This window comes from Haematobia irritans, chromosome 4 (genome assembly GCF_050003625.1).
Source record: "Haematobia irritans isolate KBUSLIRL chromosome 4, ASM5000362v1, whole genome shotgun sequence".
NCBI classification, from domain to species: Eukaryota; Metazoa; Arthropoda; class Insecta; order Diptera; family Muscidae; genus Haematobia; species Haematobia irritans.
In genome coordinates, this window is record NC_134400.1 from 194433058 (window position 1) to 194452250 (window position 19193).

The 19193-nt window shown below is 31.9% G+C and overlaps 4 protein-coding genes across 4 annotated transcripts; 3 read left to right on the plus strand and 1 right to left on the minus strand.

The window, feature by feature from the left end:
• The first annotated feature begins 573 nt into the window (after positions 1-573).
• Positions 574-2143, plus strand: LOC142233483 (uncharacterized). The gene is made up of 2 exons (XM_075304422.1): positions 574-857; positions 922-2143. Exons 1-2 carry the CDS (start codon positions 812-814, stop codon positions 1977-1979), a joined length of 1104 nt encoding a protein of 367 aa, XP_075160537.1. The 5' UTR covers positions 574-811; the 3' UTR covers positions 1980-2143.
• Positions 2144-5438: 3295 nt separating this feature from the next.
• Positions 5439-6271, plus strand: mRpS34 (mitochondrial ribosomal protein S34). The gene is made up of 2 exons (XM_075304423.1): positions 5439-5732; positions 5792-6271. The coding sequence occupies exons 1-2, from the start codon at positions 5550-5552 to the stop codon at positions 6176-6178; spliced, it is 570 nt and encodes a 189-aa protein (XP_075160538.1). The 5' UTR covers positions 5439-5549; the 3' UTR covers positions 6179-6271.
• Positions 6272-9590: 3319 nt separating this feature from the next.
• Positions 9591-16705, minus strand: Golgin104 (coiled-coil domain-containing protein 186). Its single transcript, XM_075303907.1, has 9 exons — positions 15873-16705; positions 12989-13201; positions 12727-12910; positions 12506-12660; positions 12296-12438; positions 12055-12235; positions 10403-10939; positions 9988-10347; positions 9591-9927 (listed from the first exon to the last, which is right to left on the minus strand). The coding sequence occupies exons 1-9, from the start codon at positions 16539-16541 to the stop codon at positions 9850-9852; spliced, it is 2520 nt and encodes an 839-aa protein (XP_075160022.1). The 5' UTR covers positions 16542-16705; the 3' UTR covers positions 9591-9849.
• A 135-nt stretch (positions 16706-16840) lies between these two features.
• Positions 16841-18848, plus strand: Pex2 (peroxisomal biogenesis factor 2). The gene is made up of 4 exons (XM_075303908.1): positions 16841-17044; positions 17111-17188; positions 17247-17678; positions 18447-18848. Exons 1-4 carry the CDS (start codon positions 16991-16993, stop codon positions 18753-18755), a joined length of 873 nt encoding a protein of 290 aa, XP_075160023.1. The 5' UTR covers positions 16841-16990; the 3' UTR covers positions 18756-18848.
• The last annotated feature ends 345 nt before the right edge of the window (positions 18849-19193 follow it).

Consider the following 19193-nt stretch of genomic DNA (forward strand, 5'->3'; position numbering starts at 1 on the left):
ACTTTTGCGAAGTTTCCTTAAAATTGCTTCAGATTTAAATGTTTCCCATAATTTTTTACTAAAGTTGTGTTCCACCCTAGTGCATTACCCAACTTAAATTCTGTCAAAATCGAGTGATATTTAAATGTATGTATTTGGGACAAACCTTTATATATAGCACCTAACACATTTGACGGATGTGATATGGTATCGAAAATTTAGATCTACAAAGTGGTGCAGGGTATAATATGGTCGGCCCCGCCCGACTTTAGACTTTCCTTACTTGTTATTTTTATATATTACATTAAAATAATTTAATTTAAATTGAACTAAAATGAAATGTATGAAAATCTACGACTACTTATGAAATTGGTTTGAGGCGATTTGTTGGTATCACGGCATACTAACATGGTATGAGGGTATCGCCATGAAGACGCGCTAAGCTTGCATTAAAAAAAGTCCGAAAATTAGGGAAACTTCCTCAAACTATCAAACCAATAAAGCTATGCAAAAATCCAATAAAATGTATTTCACAATGCACAAACCACAAGTGGAAAACTGAAAATGTTAACAAGCATACCGGCAATTATCTTACACACGTAAATATGGCGATGATAGTGGTGGCAGCGTCAAGCTAACATGCTAACAAATTGATGCACATGAAACAATCAACAAACCATCAAACTTGTAGAAAACAAAAAAAAACAAAAGATTTAAATAATCATAGTCGATACTTGGAGGAATCTTTTCCAATGGTTGACTTAGTCCATGGTATAAAATTGATGTTTACCAGGCGAAGAGTGGACATTCCATAAATTATTGTCGACTAGTTATGAAGAGAGAAAATTTGATCAAGACAATAGCCTACGTTATTTTAGGTAAGTTTGCGCTCCTCGTAACAAGGATTGAAATATAATGGAGTAACGCTTTATATTTGTTTAGCTCTACACTCTTCCGGGGAAGCAGTGGGACGTCTGACTAAACGCAATGGTTATATTTATAAGTCTTCAACGCATGGTGGCAGTGCTTTGTTTGTACCCCAAGAAACACATCCTGCTCCAGAACATGAAACTTCCTATCCCGATCGAGGTGGTAGTGGATCTCCCCATAGTAAATATGACGATAGCTACTATGACTATAAGTTGACATCATCAAACTCCGTAGGTGGGGGTTCATCCAGTTCTTCGTCTAATATAAAACCCCCATCTTCATCGAGCAGCGATTCTGAGGTGACATATCATTTGACCAGTGAATATATATCAAGTGCTCCCAAATCTGGGTACAGCATTGGAAGTGGTTTACGTTCCAAAGCTCAAGAATCTGCCAATCAAGCCTACAGTGCTGTGGCCTCTCAACATGCTGCTGCAAAACAAGCAGCTTTTTTAGCGAAAAATTCCTTGGCTCAGGCAGCAACACAAGCAGCGGCCACTGCCCAAGCTGCTTTGGAGGGAAAACAAGTACTACTGCAGGAGTTACAGCAACAAGCTGCAATGGCTCATCAATCGCTATCTCGAGAATTGGAGCAATTGAAATTGGCCAAAATAACAACTCATTTGGCCCAACAGACGGCTAAGGCAGCGAGAAATCAAGTTTCGGCTCTAACAGCCGCCCTCAACAATGCAAAATCAGTAGCTGAACATGCTGATCAAGCCTCCCAGGAAGTTTCAAATCAATTAGCCTCTCAATCAACAATGGTGGGTCAAGCAAAATCCCGACTGGAGCAGGTGGAGGAACAACTTAAACAGGCCACCGTTGACTACGAAGCCACAAAAGAGGCAGCCCTGCAGGCTTCCTCATCAGCTGCAGCAGCTCAAGTCAATGCCTCACAAGCTGCAGCACACGCTACACAAAAGTTGCATGAGAGTACCCAAGATCATCCTTCTTCGGGTTCGACCGATGAATCCTACGAGGATGCTCAACCTCTGACTCATCCAATTCATACGGTGTCACGTCGTCATCCAGCGCACTCGTCCATTGACAGAATGGAAAAGAAACAATAGGAATGTGATGTAATTTTCAGTCATTTTATTAAAAAAATCCTAATTAATTGTATAAGATTTCAAACTAAACGCATCAGCCAAATTGTATTCTTTAATTAGTGTATTAAAAATAGTGTATTAAAACGTGTTTAATATAAATAAAAGTCAAATTGCATAAAGTATAATGTTAAAGTTTGTACTAGAGGTAGGTCTAATAACATTTGCAGACTAAATGGTGATACGGTCAAAATTTGGTCAAGGGAAAACGCGTGTAAGTCGTTGAAATCGTTTATTTAAAAAATCAAATTAAATTTCTTTTTCAAGTTCAATTAGTATAAAATTCAGGAAAAATATTCAGTTAGGCTTTCGCTTTTCCAAATCCGAATTGCCGGGCCTCACGCTTGACACCTGCCATCAGATTTTGTACAGCCACCTTGTCCACCTTCTTCGCCGCAGAAAGCCAGTTTGCCTTGAACTGCTGCTCGTCCTTAGCAGTTTTTTTTGTCTTCTTTAGGTTCCGCTTGACAATAGCCCAGTATTTCTCAATTGGACGGAGCTCTGGCTTGTTGTTCGAGCTCTGGCTTGTTGCCAGCAAACTCTTCGAAAACGAAGAGTTTGCTGGCAGTAACAGCACGACAGATGAACGTTTTTCGAAATTTTTTCGAACCATTCTCGATATCGTTTTCGATAGTTTTCTTCGAGAAAAAACCGAAAATGTTTCTATATCGAATACGATAACGAACGTTGTGGTCAGGTGGGATACTATTGGTGCTTTTATTCTCGCATTTGTATCAATGTAAAAGATCGCATGGTAATTGGTGTCTTAAGGTTGAATTACAGACCATGCGTCAATCCGTGCGTTGATGGAAGGGTTGATTTTTTTCTGTTTGCGGCAGACTATTCGAGCTTTTGATTTCAAAGAGAAATTTCAACTCTTCAATCATCGGACGCACTGCACGCATTGAACGCATGGTATGTAATTCTACCTTTACTACTGCCACCGACATTTTGTGGGTAAGATTGCAATACTAAAACAAGTAAGGAAAGTCTAAAGTCGGGCGGGGCCGACTATATTATACCCTGCACCACTCTGTAGATCTAAATTTTCGATACCATATCACATCCGTCAAATGTGTTGGGGGGGCTATATATAAATGTTTGTCCCAAATACATATATTTAAATATCACTCGATCTGGGCAGTCGGCTAATGCACTAGGGTGGAACACAACGTTAGTAAAAAAATATGGGAAACATTTAAATCTAAAGCAATTTTAAGGAAACTTCGCAAAAATTTATTTATGATTTATCGCTCAATATATATGTAATAGAAGTTTAGGAAAATTAGAGTCATTTTTACAGCTTTTCGACTAAGCAGTGGCGATTTTACAAGGGAATTGTTGGTATTTTGGCCATTTTTGTCGAAATCAGAAAAACATATATATGGGAGCTATATCTACATCAGAACCAATTTCAACCAAATTTGGCACGCATAGCAACAATGCTAATTCTACTCCCTGTGCAAAATTTCAACAAAATCGGAGTTAAAAATTGGCCTCTGTGGTCATATGAGTGTAAATCGGGCGAAAGCTATATATGGGAGCTATATCTAAATCTGAACCGATTTCAACCAAATTTGGCACGCATAGCAACAATGCTAATTCTACTCCCTGTGCAAACTTTCAACTAAATCGGAGTTAAAAATTTGCCTCTGTGGTCATATGAGTGTAAATCGGGCGAAAACTATATATGGGAGCTATATCTAAATCTGAACCGATTTCAACCAAATTTGGCACGCATAACTACAATGCTAATTCTACTCCATGTGCAAAATTTCAACTAAATCGGAGGTAAAAATTGGCCTCTGTGGGCAAATGAGTGTAAATCGGGCGAAAGCTATATATGGGAGCTATATCTAAATCTGAACCGATTTCAACCAAATTTGGCACGCATAGCTACAATGCTAATTATACTCCCTGTGCAAAATTTCAATCAAATTGGAGGAAAACTCTGGCTTCTGGGACCGTATTAGTCCATATCGGGCGAAAGATATATATGGGAGCTATATCTAAATCTGAACCGATTTCAATAAAATGTTGCATATTTGACTATACTACCAATTGTACTCCTAGTGCAAAATTTCAACCAAATTGGGGTAATACTCAGGCTTCTAGGGCCGTATAAGTGCATATCGGGCGAAAGATATATATGGCAGCTATATCTAAATCTGAACCGATTTCTTCCAAAATCAATAGGGTTCTATTTTGACCCAAAACTATGTGCCAAATTCGAAGTTGATTGGCCTTAAATTACTACCTAATCCCTTGGTTACAAAAATGTGTTCACGGACAGACGGACATGGCTATATCGACTCAGGAGCCCACCCTAAGCATTTTTGTCAAAGACACCATGTGTCTATCTCGTCTCCTTCTGGGTGTTGCAAACATATGCACTAACTTATAGTACCCTGTTCCACAGTGTGGCGCAGGGTATAAAAAGCCACCGTTTGCAGTTCTCTTGTACGGGCCCCTAAAGTTTTCATTGTATATTGGATTTAGTATCCATCGCACATAATCATCCTAAAAGTAATATATTTAGAATAACATGGACCCGGAGAAGGCCTGGGTTCCCATCAGTCCACTTTGGACTCTGTCCATAGAAGAAAGTCTCAAATCCCGGCCGAAGGCCGTCCACCTTTCCACTTTGTATTCGCGTTAGCCCACTATGGACTCTGCCCCCAGTAGAAAGTCTTAAACCCCGGCCGAAGGCCGCCCACCTATCCACTTTGGATAGGACCCGGAGAGGTCCTGGGTTCGCGTTAGCCCACTTTGGACCCTGTCCATAGGAGAAGGTCTCAAACGGCGGCCGAAGGCCGGCCACCTATCCACTTTGGGTTCGCGTTAGCCCACTTTGGACCCTGTCCATAGGAGAAAGTCGCAAACCCCACCTATACGCCAATTTTCAAGGGTCGGTATCTCGAAAACTACGCTCTTCCGACAAAATTTTTATTTAATATTTTCTCTTTAAAATGTACTATTTTTACCAAAAACGCAAAAACAAACACAATAAAGGACAATGACGATTTTCAGATGTCGATATCTCGAAAACTATCCTTTTTCCCAACAAATGTTTTACTTTACATTTTCGTTTTAAAATCCCTTATTTTACACTCAACAAAAAATGTTTGTTTTTAACAACTTTTGCTAAAGTAGATTTGTTCATATCATTAAAATTCTGATTTACAGTTCATGGTAAATTGTTATTGTACTTATTTGCTTATTTTAGCAAAGAGATTGAAATCCATTTTTACTCTCTTGCAAGTTTTTACTGGAAAATTACGCAAACAGACCTAATGTAAAGAAAAGTAAACGTTACAATTTTGATAGTTATCAAATTAAAAAACGTTCCTTAATTCGTTTTCGCCAATGCTTTCAAATAGACGTTTTCATTCTCTAATTAAAAAACCAGAAACAGCTGATTATCGGTTCTTCTTCTTAAGTTTTTTTTTTTTGTTCACAAATATAACGTAACATCTCTCAAGCATTTCCAAAAATATTCATTTAAATATTACTTACCATTAAATAAAATCCAATATGGCAGCCAAGGCAATTAAATATATAGGTCGTACCACGGATTTCAAGGGTAAAACATTATGGGAAATTGTGGGTGATCTCAAAGATTTTGGTGTGGGTCGCTTGGTAGTGCGTAACATGTTCCAACGTTATCCGGAACCATGTTATATGCGCATATTAAAAGTGGAAACAGTAGATGCTGAGGTAATTTAAATAAAATGTAGCAATCTTTAAAATACAACTTATAATAAATTTTATTTCAGAACTCTGAAAGACCTCGTAAAGTTAAAGTAACAGTTGAAAAAACTTGGCGTGGTGTAACCATACCAAAACCTGTGGAAATTTTTAGCTCCAGTTACAAAGCCGACTATGAATTGATCGATAAAGAAGATGAACACAAATTCCTACAAAATTCTTCGAAAATTGTCGAGAAAATCCTTAGTACTCATGTTGAACTCCCCCCTCTTTTGAGAGAATTCGTTTCAGACGAAACGGGTGAGAAAAATCCCCAAATGAAGGTACATTTCAAATCAACAGATAATAAATTTGTTCGGTTAGCCAAGGATGGTGAAAAGCCTAATGTCTTCGTTACCATGGGATTGGGGCAACCTGCACCTGTATCTCTTAAGTTATATGAAGGTGTATTGTAATATATTTAATACAATATATCATCTATTAAATTCTATTGTTGTTCAATTAAATAAAAATCTATGAAAATTAAAACAAAAATGTTAAGAACCTAATCTTAGACGTCCTTGTCATCTTATTCTGATACATACAACATAGCGAAATATTTTATAATACATTTTGCCCAGTTATCTCCTGCACTTTCAGTGAGCGATCTGCTGATAAGAAATTGTGTTTTCAGGATACGTAGAAATGTCTCATTAACACCAACGTAAACCATTCTCGAACACAAACCAATTTTTGACGCGAAGCTTCGAGGGAGGAGAGCGCAACACATAGCATAAACACACTTCTGCCTTCTTAATAAAAGAATCGTTCCCTCCCCATATTCACCGTTTGGCAGATTTTTTATAGTTTGAGAAAATTTCCTATAGATATAACATTTTGAGAAGATTTTCTATTGAAATAAATTTTGACAAAATTTTCTATAGAAATAAAATTTTGACTCAAATTTCTATAGTAATAAAATGTTGACAAAATTTTCTATAGAAATAAAATTTTGATACAATTTTCTGTAGAAATAAAATTTTGACAAAATTTTCTATAAAAATAAAATTTTGACAAAGTTTTTAATAAAAATAAAATTTTGACAAAATTTTTAATAAAAATAAGATTTTGACAAAAGTTCCTATAGAAATACAATTTTGACAAAATTTTCTTTAGAAATAAAATTTTGACAAAACTTTCTATAGAAATAAAATGTTGGCAAAACTTTGTACAGAAATAAAATGTTGACAAAATTTTCTATAGAAATAAAATTTTGACAAAATTTTCTATAGAAATAAAATTTTGGCCACATTTTCTATTGAAATAAAATGTTGACAAAATTTCCTATAGAAATAATATTTTGACAAAATTTTCTATAGAAATACAATTTTGACAAAATTTTTTTTAGAAACAAAATTTTGACAAAATTTTCTATAGACATAAAATTTTGACAAAATTTTCCATAGAAATAAAATGTTGACAATATTTTCCATAGAAATAAAATTTTGACAAAATTTTCTATAGAAATAAAATTTTGACAAAATTTTCCATAGAAATAAAATGTTGACAATATTTTCCATAGAAATAAAATGTTGACAATATTTTCCATAGAAATAAAATTTTGACAAAATTTTCTATAGAAATAAAATTTTGACAAAATTTTCCATAGAAATAAAATGTTGACAATATTTTCCATAGAAATAAAATTTTGACAATATTTTCTATAGAAATAAAATTTTGACAAAATTTTGTATAGAAATAAAATGTTGACAAAATTTTCTATTGAAATAAAATTTTGACAAAATTTCCTATAGAAATAATATTTTGACAAAATTTTCTATAGAAATACAATTTTGACAAAATTTTCCATAGAAATAAAATTTGAAGATAAATTTTGACAAAATTTTCTATAGAGATAAAATTTTGGCTCAATTTTCTATAGAAATAAAATTTTGACAAATTTTTTCATAGAAATAAAATGTTGACATTTTCCATAGAAATAAAATTTTGACAAAATTTTCTATAGAAATAAAATTTTGACAAAATTTTCTATAAAAATAAAATTTTGACAAAATTTTTAATAAAAATAAAATTTTGACAAAAGTTCCTATAGAAATAACATTTTGACAAAATTTTCTATAGAAATAAAATGTTGACAAAATTTTCTGTAGCGATAAAATTTTGACTCAATTTTCTATAGCGATAAAATTTTGACTCAATTTTCTATAGCGATAAAATTTTGACAAAATTTTCCATAGAAATAAAAATTTGACAAAATTGCCAATAAAGATAAAATTTTGACAAAATTTTCTAAAGAAATAAAATTTTGAAAAAAATTTCTATTGAAATAAAATTTTGACAAAATTTTAAATAAAAATAAAATTTTTGGCAAAATTTTCTATAAAAATAAAATTTTTTTCCTTTAATCTTTTTTGTTGTTTTTGATTTCAGCTGTAAAACCTTTTTTCGGAAGGTTCAAGTGTGGTTCATTGTTGGGTTTAATGAATTGCCTGAATTTATTCTGATAATTGGTTGATAGTTTTGCTGCAAGTAGAGGATGCTGATGAGGAATGTGGTAATTCCGAAACGTGCGTCCATCGAACCATATTGCAGTCTATAGGGCTTTGTTGGTTAGGTTAGGTTAGGTGGCAGCCCGATGTATCAGGCTCACTTAGACTATTCAGTCCATTGTGATACCACATTGGTGAACTTCTCTTTTATCACTGAGTGCTGCCCGATTCCATGTTAAGCTCAATGACAAGGGACCTCCTTTTTATAGCCGAGTCCGAACGGCGTTCCACATTGCAGTGAAACCACTTAGAGAAGCTTTGAAAACCCTCAGAAATGTCACCAGCATTACTGAGGTGGGATAAGCCACCGCTGAAAAACTTTTTGGTGTTCGGTCGAAGCAGGAATCGAACCCACGACCTTGTGTATGCAAGGCGGGCATGCTAACCATTGCACCACGGTGGCTCCTCTGTTGGTTAACTTGTAGTTTAGTCAATGCATGGTTTTAAGCTGAAATCAAAAACAACAACAATGATTAAAGGAAAGAAAACCAACAATAACAATACAAAACGAATGAAATAAAATTTTGATAAAATTTTCTATAGAAATAAAATTTTGACAAAAATGTCAATAAAGATAAAATTTTGACAAAATTTTCGAAAGAAATAAAATTTTGAAAAAAATTTCTATAGAAATAAAATTTTGACGAAATTTTCTATAAAAATGAAATTTTGACAAAAGTTCCTATAGAAATAAAATTTTGACAAAATTTTGTATAGAAATAAAATTTTGACAAAATTTTGTATAGAAATAAAATTTTGACAAAATTTTGTATAGAAATAAAATTTTGACAAAATTGTCAATAAAGATAAAATTTTGACAAAATTTTCTAAAGAAATAAAATTTTGAAAAAAAATTCTATAGAAATAAAATTTTGACGAAATTTTCTATAGAAATTCTATGTAATATATTTATTGGTCGCGAAGGCTTTTGTATAACAAGTCTAATAAATGAAATGAAATAAAATTTTGACATTTTCTGTAAAAATAAAAAAAAATAAAAATTTTCTATAAAAAAAAAATTCTATAGAAAAAAAATTTTATTTTCTTAATTTTGGTAGAATTTTAGTAAAAGTTTCTTCATATTTTGGTAGATTATTTTTGACACGAGTGGCAGCCGTGATCGAAGGCCTTCGATAAAATCAAGGAGGAATGTGATGAGAGTTCACTATCTCTCATCACATTCGTCAGTTCCATTTGCATAATGCGAGCAACTGCTTGCACTCTTTATTGTATTTTCGTGTAACAATTACAATCACATAGATTGCCCCATTTAACTGTAAGGACGCACCAAACGCTGCAATGACTTAACATAACAAAGTAAATTATTTTTATATATATTTGAATAAAATTGAATTTTTTGTGTTTCGAAATGAAACCGATATAAATACATGTTTTTTTTTCTTGTTGTTGTTGTTTCGGAATTGTTATAGCTAACTAATCTGATATTTACAATAGATAAAGAGGTCTTTTCATACATATAGAAATTGGAAATTGTGGAATGATCTGTTTTCTCAGTAAGGAAACTACCATACTGACTATAAATACATATTTAACTTTTACAGAATTAAGTAACAATTTTAGCGCTTGATACCTTCCATTTGTCTTAGCTTTCGAGTTAAATTATCTACTTCTAAGCCCAATACATCTAAGTTTTCCTAGAAAACAAAACAAAAAAAACTTAATATGGGAAACATTTTTTTAAATTTTGTTTTCACCTTTAATGTTATGTTCTTCAACAATGTATCCTCCAATACTGCCTGAAGTTTTTTATTAATTTCCAGGGATAGTTCTAAGGACATGCTTTTATTTTCAACTCCCTTTATGCCACCATAAATGGCAGACATAACACCATTTCCATATTTGGCCAATTCACTTTTATTCTGATCACTTTTAGAGGACGTTAAGGCTCCCGCTTGATCCCTTAGCATATAGTGCTGGACGACTTTTGATTTCTTTTGTAGCTCAGCCACAAGAGACAGTGTATGCTGTTCAAGAAAATCGATTTTCTCAGCTTGACGGGCGGAAGCTTGTTGAAGACGTAGTATACGTTCTACTAAATGTTTCTTGGAAGGTCCCTTTAAAAAAAGCAAAATATTAAAATTATGATTTTCGATATGATATGTCCATTACCTTATTTTCATCTTTAAAATCCAACTCTCTACTAGTTACTACGGTATCCGATTCGGAAGATTCACTACCTCTACGGCTACCCGTAGAACTGACACTTTGTATTGTTGTACTAACACTACTCTGGCGACTGTGAGACCTTTTAACATCCAATTGCTCCGGAATTTGTGAATCTTGTATTTTGTGATAGCCGTTAGTTTGCTGTTGAGGCTGGTGACATTTGCTACATACAAAATTATGAGGATTATCATCTTTATGATCAGTCGATCGTTTGAACTTCATAATTTCTCTTTGCAATTCCTTGACAACGGTGTTATGTTTATTTTTCGTGGCCTCAAAATCTCCCTGTAAATTTTCCAATTTTAATTTTGTATTTTCATAAAGTTTAGTTTTCTCCGACAAATGTTTGGCCAACAAAAGACGTTCCTCATTTTTTTGATTTTGCTCTTGTTTTAATTGTTGTTCCAGGGCCGAGTATTTCTCATCATAGGCATCTTTTTCTTTTTTTATTAATATATTTTCAGCTTCTATGCCTTGAGCCTGGAAAATAGAAATAAATAAAATAAGATATGTTTTATACTCTACACCATTATGTGATCAGGGCATAGATCCCTCAATTTATATGCTGATCGACTCAAAGAAATGTTCTTTCGAATATAACGTTTAAACCGATCTACCCTACCAAGCTGTAATAATTGGTTGGGAATCCTTTCCACTAACACTTTCTTTAGCTCTGACACTATACCTAACCACCGTGGTGCAATGGTTAGCATGCCCGCCTTGCATACACAAGGTCGTGGGTTCGATTCCTGCTTCGACCGAACACCAAAAAATTTTTCAGCGGTGGATTATCTCACCTCAGTAGTGCTGGTGACATTTCTGAGGGTTTCAAAGCTTCTCTCACTGCAATGTGGAACACCGTTCGGACTCGGCTATAAAAAGGACGTCCCTTGTCATTGAGCTTAACATGGAATCGGGCAGCACTCAGTGATAAGAGAGAAGTTCACCCATGTGGTATCACAATGGACTGAATAGTCTAAGCGAGCCTGATACATCGGGCTGCCACCTAACCTAACCTAACCATACCTAATCTCACCATAGACAGAACGACAATAAGGTAAGAATAGTAAATTTTTATAACAAAAAGATGCTCCCGTATTTTCTTGGCCGTCAAAAAATATCAGGGACGAAAAGGTAACATTCAAATGTCGACCTCTAGGCTACAGCGAAAATCAAACGAAACGCGTGGCCGATTTTCAGTCAGGGCTTGAGAACTCCTCCAGAGTCCAAAGAGGGCTAACACGAACCAAAAGTGATGGGTGTGGTTGGCCTTTGGCAGGTTTTCAGAAGGTGGGTACTATGTTCGGAGTTTCCATCAAAACTCTAAATTCAAAGTGCAAAAATACATATTATCGAAGATTATATTTAGATCAATTACTGTCAAAACTTGAATGGAAAAGTCTTCAAGCATTGTTTACAATTTAATTTTTAAACTTGATTCGAAAAAGTAACGGAGTGAAAAAAACTGTTTTCGGCTGGAAAACTCATAGATAAGTAACGGAGGGAAAAAAACTGTTTTCGGCTGGAAAACTCATAGATAAGTGCTATAACGGAGTACTCATAGATAAGATTATGCGCATTTATAAAAATGTTACCTTTGATTTTAACAAACATATTTGATTTTGCATATCTACAATACTGCCGCTCATCTCTCTGTTAAAACTCAGAAGTTCTGTTTCTTTATCATGTAGTTGTTTTAAGTCTTGTTCATTATCCTGTAATCGTTGCTTCGCGTCATCGAGATCCGCTGTTAATATGGATATCTTTTCTTCATATCTGAAAATGGGCGATGATATAGAGATACGAATATAACACATTTCAATACGAATTTCTCACAATGTATTTTGAGTTTTTAAAACTTGCAGCTCTTCTAATTGACCGCGTAATTTTGCCGACTGCAACATTTCTTCACTATAAGAATTTTGTACTTGATTGTGTTCTTCCTGTAAGCTAGCTAAGGCTTCAGATAACTGGGATTTCTAGAGAATGGAAATACGAAATTATATCAATATTTTTAATTTTTGTTAAAATTCGATAAAAACAAACCTCTTGAGTCTCTTGTTTCAATTGATCTTGTAATTGTTTTATTAGCTCTTTATGAGTCTCGGTTTCTTTGAGCAACTTTTCCAATTGTTCAGTTTTATTGGCAATCTCATGTTTTAAAAGTATTGTTTGGGCCTCGAATTCTATTTTCAATTTTTCTGTTGAAATGAATTGATAAAAATTAAACTCTTTTTGTAAGACCTTTAAAGATCATTTTCTTATACCATTTGCCTTTTCTTCCAACTTATTGGGTGCATTTCTTTCCTCTTCCAATTTCTTCTCTAAAGCCAATTTGGCCTCAGTTTCCATGTTTAATTTATTCATATGGTATTTCAATTTCGATTCCAAATGTCCATAATCCGTTTTTAATTTTTCACATTCCCTTTGGTATTTTCTTACCTCATTGCACTGAAATGGTAAAATTAAATTAAAAGGTTAATTGATAAAAAAAAAGAAACTTGTTGATCTACTTGACAATAAATATACCTTCTCATCCATTAGATAGGCTATTCGCGATTTCTCTTCATTTAATACTTGGAGTTTTGTTGCATAATTCTTAATTTCCTTTTTTGCATCGGTCAATTGCTTCTCAACAGCCTCCCTTTCTTTTTTGGCATCAATGACATTTTTCTCTTTCATTGCAAATTGAATAACCGTTGCTTCCCGGGCTTTGTTGGCAAGATCTTTTTCACGACGAAACTGAAAGAAATAATACACAAAGAAATTACAAAAACAAGTGTTATTAAAAAATAATAATTTCATAAAATTTAGCCTCCATTTACTGGCCTAGGATTATGGACAGTAGAAAAATTCATCCGTCAAAATTTTATTCTATAGGAAAATTTGTCAACATTTTATTTCTATAGAAAATTTTGTCAAAACTTTATTTCTATATAAAACTTTTTCAAAATTTTATGTCTATAGAAAATTTTGTCAAAATTTTATTTCTATAGAAAATTTTGTCAAAACTTTATTTCTATATAAAACTTTTTCAAAATTTTATGTCTATAGAAAATTTTGTCAAAATTTTATTTCTATAGAAAATTTTGTCAAAATTTTATTTAATTTATTTATTTACTTATTTATTTATTTATTCATTTATTTAATCAACCAACGCCTATAGATTATTTTGTCAAAATTTTATTTCAATATAAAAGTTTATCAAACATTTTATTTCTATAGAAAAGTTTATCAAAAATTTTATTTCTATAGAAAATTGTGTCAAAATTTTATTTCTATAGAAAATTGTGTCAAAATTTTATGTCTATAGAAAATTTTGTCAAAATTTTATTTCTATAGAAAATTTTGTCAAAATTGTATGTCTATAGAAAATTTTGTCAAAATTTTATTTCTATAGAAAATTTTGTCAAAATTTTATTTCTATAGAAAATTTTGTCAAAATATTATTTCTATAAGAAATTTTGTCAAAATTTTATTTCAATAGAAAAGTTTATCAAAAAGTTTATTTCAATAGAAAATTTTGTCAAAATTTTATTTCAATAGAAAAGTTTCTCAAAAATTTTATTTCTATAGAAAAGTTTATCAAAAATTTTATTTCTATAGAAAAGTTTATCAAAAATTTTATTTCTATAGAAATTTTTGTCAACATTTTATTTCAATAGAAAAGTTTCTCCAATATTTTATTTCTATAGAAAAGTTTCTCAAAAATTTAATTTGTATAGAAGTTTATCAAAAATTTAATTTCTATAGAAAATATTGCTAAAATTTTATTTCTGCAGAAAATTTTGTCAAAATTTTATTTCTATAGAAAATTGTGTCAAAATTGTATGTCTATAGAAAATTTTGTCAAAATTTTATTTCTATAGAAAATTTTGTCAAAATTTTATTTCTATAAGAAATTTTGTCAACATATTATTTCTATAAGAAATTTTGTCAAAATTTTATTCCTATAGAAAAATTTGCCAAAATTTTATTGGTATAGGAAATTTTGCCAAAATTTTATTTCTATAGAAAATTTTGTCAAAATTTTATTTCTATCGAAAATTTTGTCAAAATTTTATTTCAATAGAAAAGTTTCTCAAAAATTTTATTTCTATAGGAAAGTTTATAAAAAATTTTATTTCTATAGAAAAGTTTATCAAAAATTTTATTTCTATAGAAAAATTTATCAAAAATTTTATTTCTATAGAAAATTGTGTCAAAATTTTATTTTTATAGACATTTTTGTCAACATTTTATTTGAATAGAAAAGTTTCTAAAAAAATTTATTTCTATAGAAAAGTTTGTCAAAAATTTTATTTCTATAGAAAAGTTTATCAAAAGTTTTATTTCTATAGAAAATTTTGCCAAAATGTTATTTCTATAGAAAATTTATCAAAAATTTTATTTCTATAGAAAAGTTTATCAAAAATTTTATTTCTATAAAAAAATGTGTCAAAATTTTATGTCTATAGAAAATTTTGTCAAAATTTTATTTTTATAGAAAAATTTGTTAAAATTGTATGTCTATAGAAAATTTTGTCAAAATATTATTTCTTTAAGAATTTTTGTCAAAATTTTATTTCTTTAAGAAATTTTGTCAAAATTTTATTTCTATAGAAAATTTTGCCAAAATTTTATTGGTATAGGAAATTTTGTCATTTTTTTATTTCTATAGAAAATTTTGCCAAAATTTTATTTCTAAAGAATTTTTTGTCAAAATTTTATTTCTATAGAAAATTTTGTCAAAATTTTATTTCTATATTGTATTTCTATAGAAAAGTTTATCAAAAGTTTTATTTCTATAGAAAATTTTGCCAAAATTTTATTTCAATAGAAAAGTTTATCAAAAAGTTTATTTCTATAGAAAAGTTTATCAAAAATTTTATTTTTATAGAAAATTGTGTCAAAATTTTATGTTTATAGAAAATTTTGTCAAAATTTTATTTCTTTAGAAAATTTTGTCAAAATTTTATTTCTATAGAAAATTTTGCCAAAATTTTATTGGTATAGAAATTTTTGTCAACATTTTATTTCTATATGAAAAAGTACCTCTTTGCAAAATCTACAAACAGTCACATAAAGATTTTTACCAATCTACCAAACAGTAGAAATTTACCATTTTTGGTATACTTCTACTAACTGTGGCATCCGTGCCTGTAGCTCTTCACAAACTTTTTGCTCGTTAAATTCTTGTTTTGCGTGTTTTAACATTTTTAAGACCATCAGAAGCTCTCTCCGGAGCTAGGTTTTGTAAAATATAATCAAACACTTTCCTTTAACTGTGTAATTTACTTCACTGTTGTAGGTTTAGTGGCTATTTCGAGCCCATAACTTTTTGAGCTTCTAATTGTCATTTGAGAGGGATGTGCAGAAAAATTCAAAACAATTTTATGGCTCAAACCATTTTGGATATTACGTCTTAACTTACCGCCTCTTTTTCTTTCTCCAATATGGCATTCTCTCTTTGATATAGCGATATCATATTGTCTTTCTGGGCCAATGCGGCTTGTAACTGTTCCAATTGTTGTTCATATTGTTTTTGTTTTTCTTGCAATCTTGTTTGGCATTCCTTAAGTTCATTTATTTCGTCTCCTGTCCATAAAGTATCTTCTTTCTCAACTTGCTCTAACAGATCCAAATAACGTATAGGGGAAGAAGCGTCGGTAGGAGGAACACCACTTGTTGTCGTCGACGATGTTGTAGTTTTAACATTTGTGTCGACATCATTAGCCTGTGATGGTGAGATTGTATTTGTGTTCAAAATATTCGCGCTTACATCCAACACCTCCCCCTCAATGTTGGCACCTGTCAGATGTTCAGATTCCACCATTATTGATTTATGATTGCCCCCTTCTGTGGACGACAAATTATCGACGTCCACTAATTGTTCTTTATCTGAAACATATTCTGCTGGAATTTCTATACAATTTGTGGAGTTGGTTATTGGACTTTTCTGTGTAATTATAGTCTCTTCCATATTTGTGACATTTTCACACAACCCTTTGTTGATACCCTCCTCCGCTTGGCTTTCATTATCAATGGAATGTTGTTTTTCCAGATTTTCACTCTGATTTGTGATAGCAGTCGAATTCTCCATAATGTGTCTTTGACTTTATTGCTATACGATATAATTAAATATCTCCAGAAGTTCACTAAATTATTATTTTGCCATCGTTTGGAAATCCTCAAAATTTGCAATAATTATGAGAGAGGTCTTCTCATGTTTACGCGTCAGAATTCTACACAAACTGGCTATTCTAAACAAAAGTAGAAGACGAAAGTATCAAAAGATAGCTTGAGTTCAAAAGAAATCGACCATCGCAGCGATTTAGTTTGCCTACAAAATATCAACAATCATCAGCTGTCTGAAATAGGGCGAATATTACCGAATACATCAACACTGTGTTTACACTTTAGCTTTGTTGTTGTCTTGTGTTCCCAATGTATTTTTTAATGAATTATTGACCATTGAACTTATGAATTGCAAGAGTAACCAATTGTGAGCCCAATAAATACATGATCAAATAACCTTAAAGACGAGTCCAAATGAGGCATTCCAAAATGGAAACAAAAAATGAATATGTGCCAAGAGTCAATCAGGTAAGCTATTTAATAACAATTCCTTGAAACGAAATAATTAGTAATTCCTTCCCGGCCTTATTACAGATTGATGCCATAAGTTTGAATAATGACATTACAAGACTGATAAGAGAAAATCTTCTAGAGAACCTACAAGCGATATCGGTAAAAATAATGTTAGCCAATTCCAAAATGGTTACTAAACATATCTTATCATTTACAGCCCGCATTATTTTTCAAAATACAACCTGAACTAGATCTACTCGTACAATCAGCTATCTGGTTTGGTTCAGTAGGCAAAAGAGCATCAACATTTGGCCAACAATTATTAGTTTTAGCTTACGACTCGGAACGTTTGACTCTTTCACGGCTAGTGTTGCATTTTTGTCTCACCGTTTTGCCCAGCTATATAAAAAAATTAGAAGAACGTCGGCTAAGCCATAGAGTGGAATGGCTTTCGAAAGCTATACAATATGGAGAAAATGCAGCTCTTGTTTTATCGGTTCTAAACTTTTTCCGTTTTCTAAAAACGGGTAGGAAACCAACACTTATCGACTTCTTACTGGGTTTGGACTACATAAGCTTACGACACAATCAGCGACGAGAAATTGGTTATAAATATTTAACCCGTGAATTACTGTGGGGCGGTTTTATGGTAAGTGTGCTTTGTAACCAGGTGCGACCGGGCAGAAAACCAGTAAAACTTGGACACTCTGAAAACCGTACACCTTTCCAAACGTGGACAGTTGTATGGGGACGTTTGCTATATTAACACATTAAAATTAACCTCTCATAAGTGGACACCTCCTAAATGTGAACAAAATTTAGGCGACCAAGAGTGTCTACCTTTCAGAGATCCAAGAGTTCAGAGTAAAATTAGATTTCAAATTGTAAGAAAATTAAGTTCAATTATATGTTGGGGGAGTTTTTAAGGATCCCGTTTTTAATATCCATACAATAGGGTTCCGAAATTAACCAAAAATAAACTATTTTAGAAATCTCTTGGCCAGTCTTAAAAATAAATTGGATGAAAAAATACGTTCTCTATATTATTAACCCGTATTCCCCTGGTTATCGACATAGACGCTCAAATGATTAAAAACTTTGTTTATTGCTTATGTCGGATTCTATTAATACAAACTAAGAAAAAGAATTGGAGCCTGATCAGCTCTTAGCATATCTCTTGTCTTAAAATCGTTCATTTGTTTCTAACGGATCAGCAATAAATTAAGCCTTTATGGGCATTAGAGGGAACTAATGGCTTCGATGTGGTAAATATATGAAAGACTTACAGTTGGTCCATTAAAGCTTAAAATTCATATGATAATAGTAAGAGATTTTTTGAAAAATAACCAGCAAACAAATATCATAAATAATACACATCCGACAAGAAAATCATGAAAATGTTTTCTTTTTTTTTCAGGAAATACTTGGTCTAGTTCTCCCCATTATTAATTTTCGTAAAATCCAGCGTGTTGCTCGAAGTCTCTTCAGTTCACGGAAACGCGAAACCAATAATGAATCACTTAATGCCATTGTTAAGAGAAAACCAAAATTAACTGCTACCACAACTTGTGTGTTTTGTGGCGAACGTCCTACGTTACCTCACTATATGGGATGCGAACATATTTATTGCTACTATTGTTTATCGGCTAATATAAGTACAGATTCAAATTTCTGTTGCACGGTATGTGATAGTCCAGTTTCTACGGATGGTATTGAACCATTGTAATATACATAGAAGATGAACCATATTGGTGATTATGAATAGTAATGGATTTATATAAATTTTTTAATAAATATTGTTGTATATGGATATAAAAATCATTTGATGATGTGCATTAAGTTATTTTCGAAATCGAAAAACACCAACAAATATATCCAGAGTATGATTTGAAAGGGAAAGCAAGCAAATAAATAGACGGCCGTTATTTAGCCCTGCATCATAGACGTTTGGCCTACGCCATATAAAGTCAAAAATATATAATTTCCTCCATAAAGGTGGGTATTAAGTTCAACTTTAGCCGATAAAATCGTTATTTTTTCACTAAAGTGAAATCTAAATCAGTAAAAAAAGGCATAAAATTATACATATTTGTTGGAGATTTCATTATAACTTGATGGGGAATAGCCCAAAGCAAATTTTCACAAAGTTCGTATTCCATAAAAT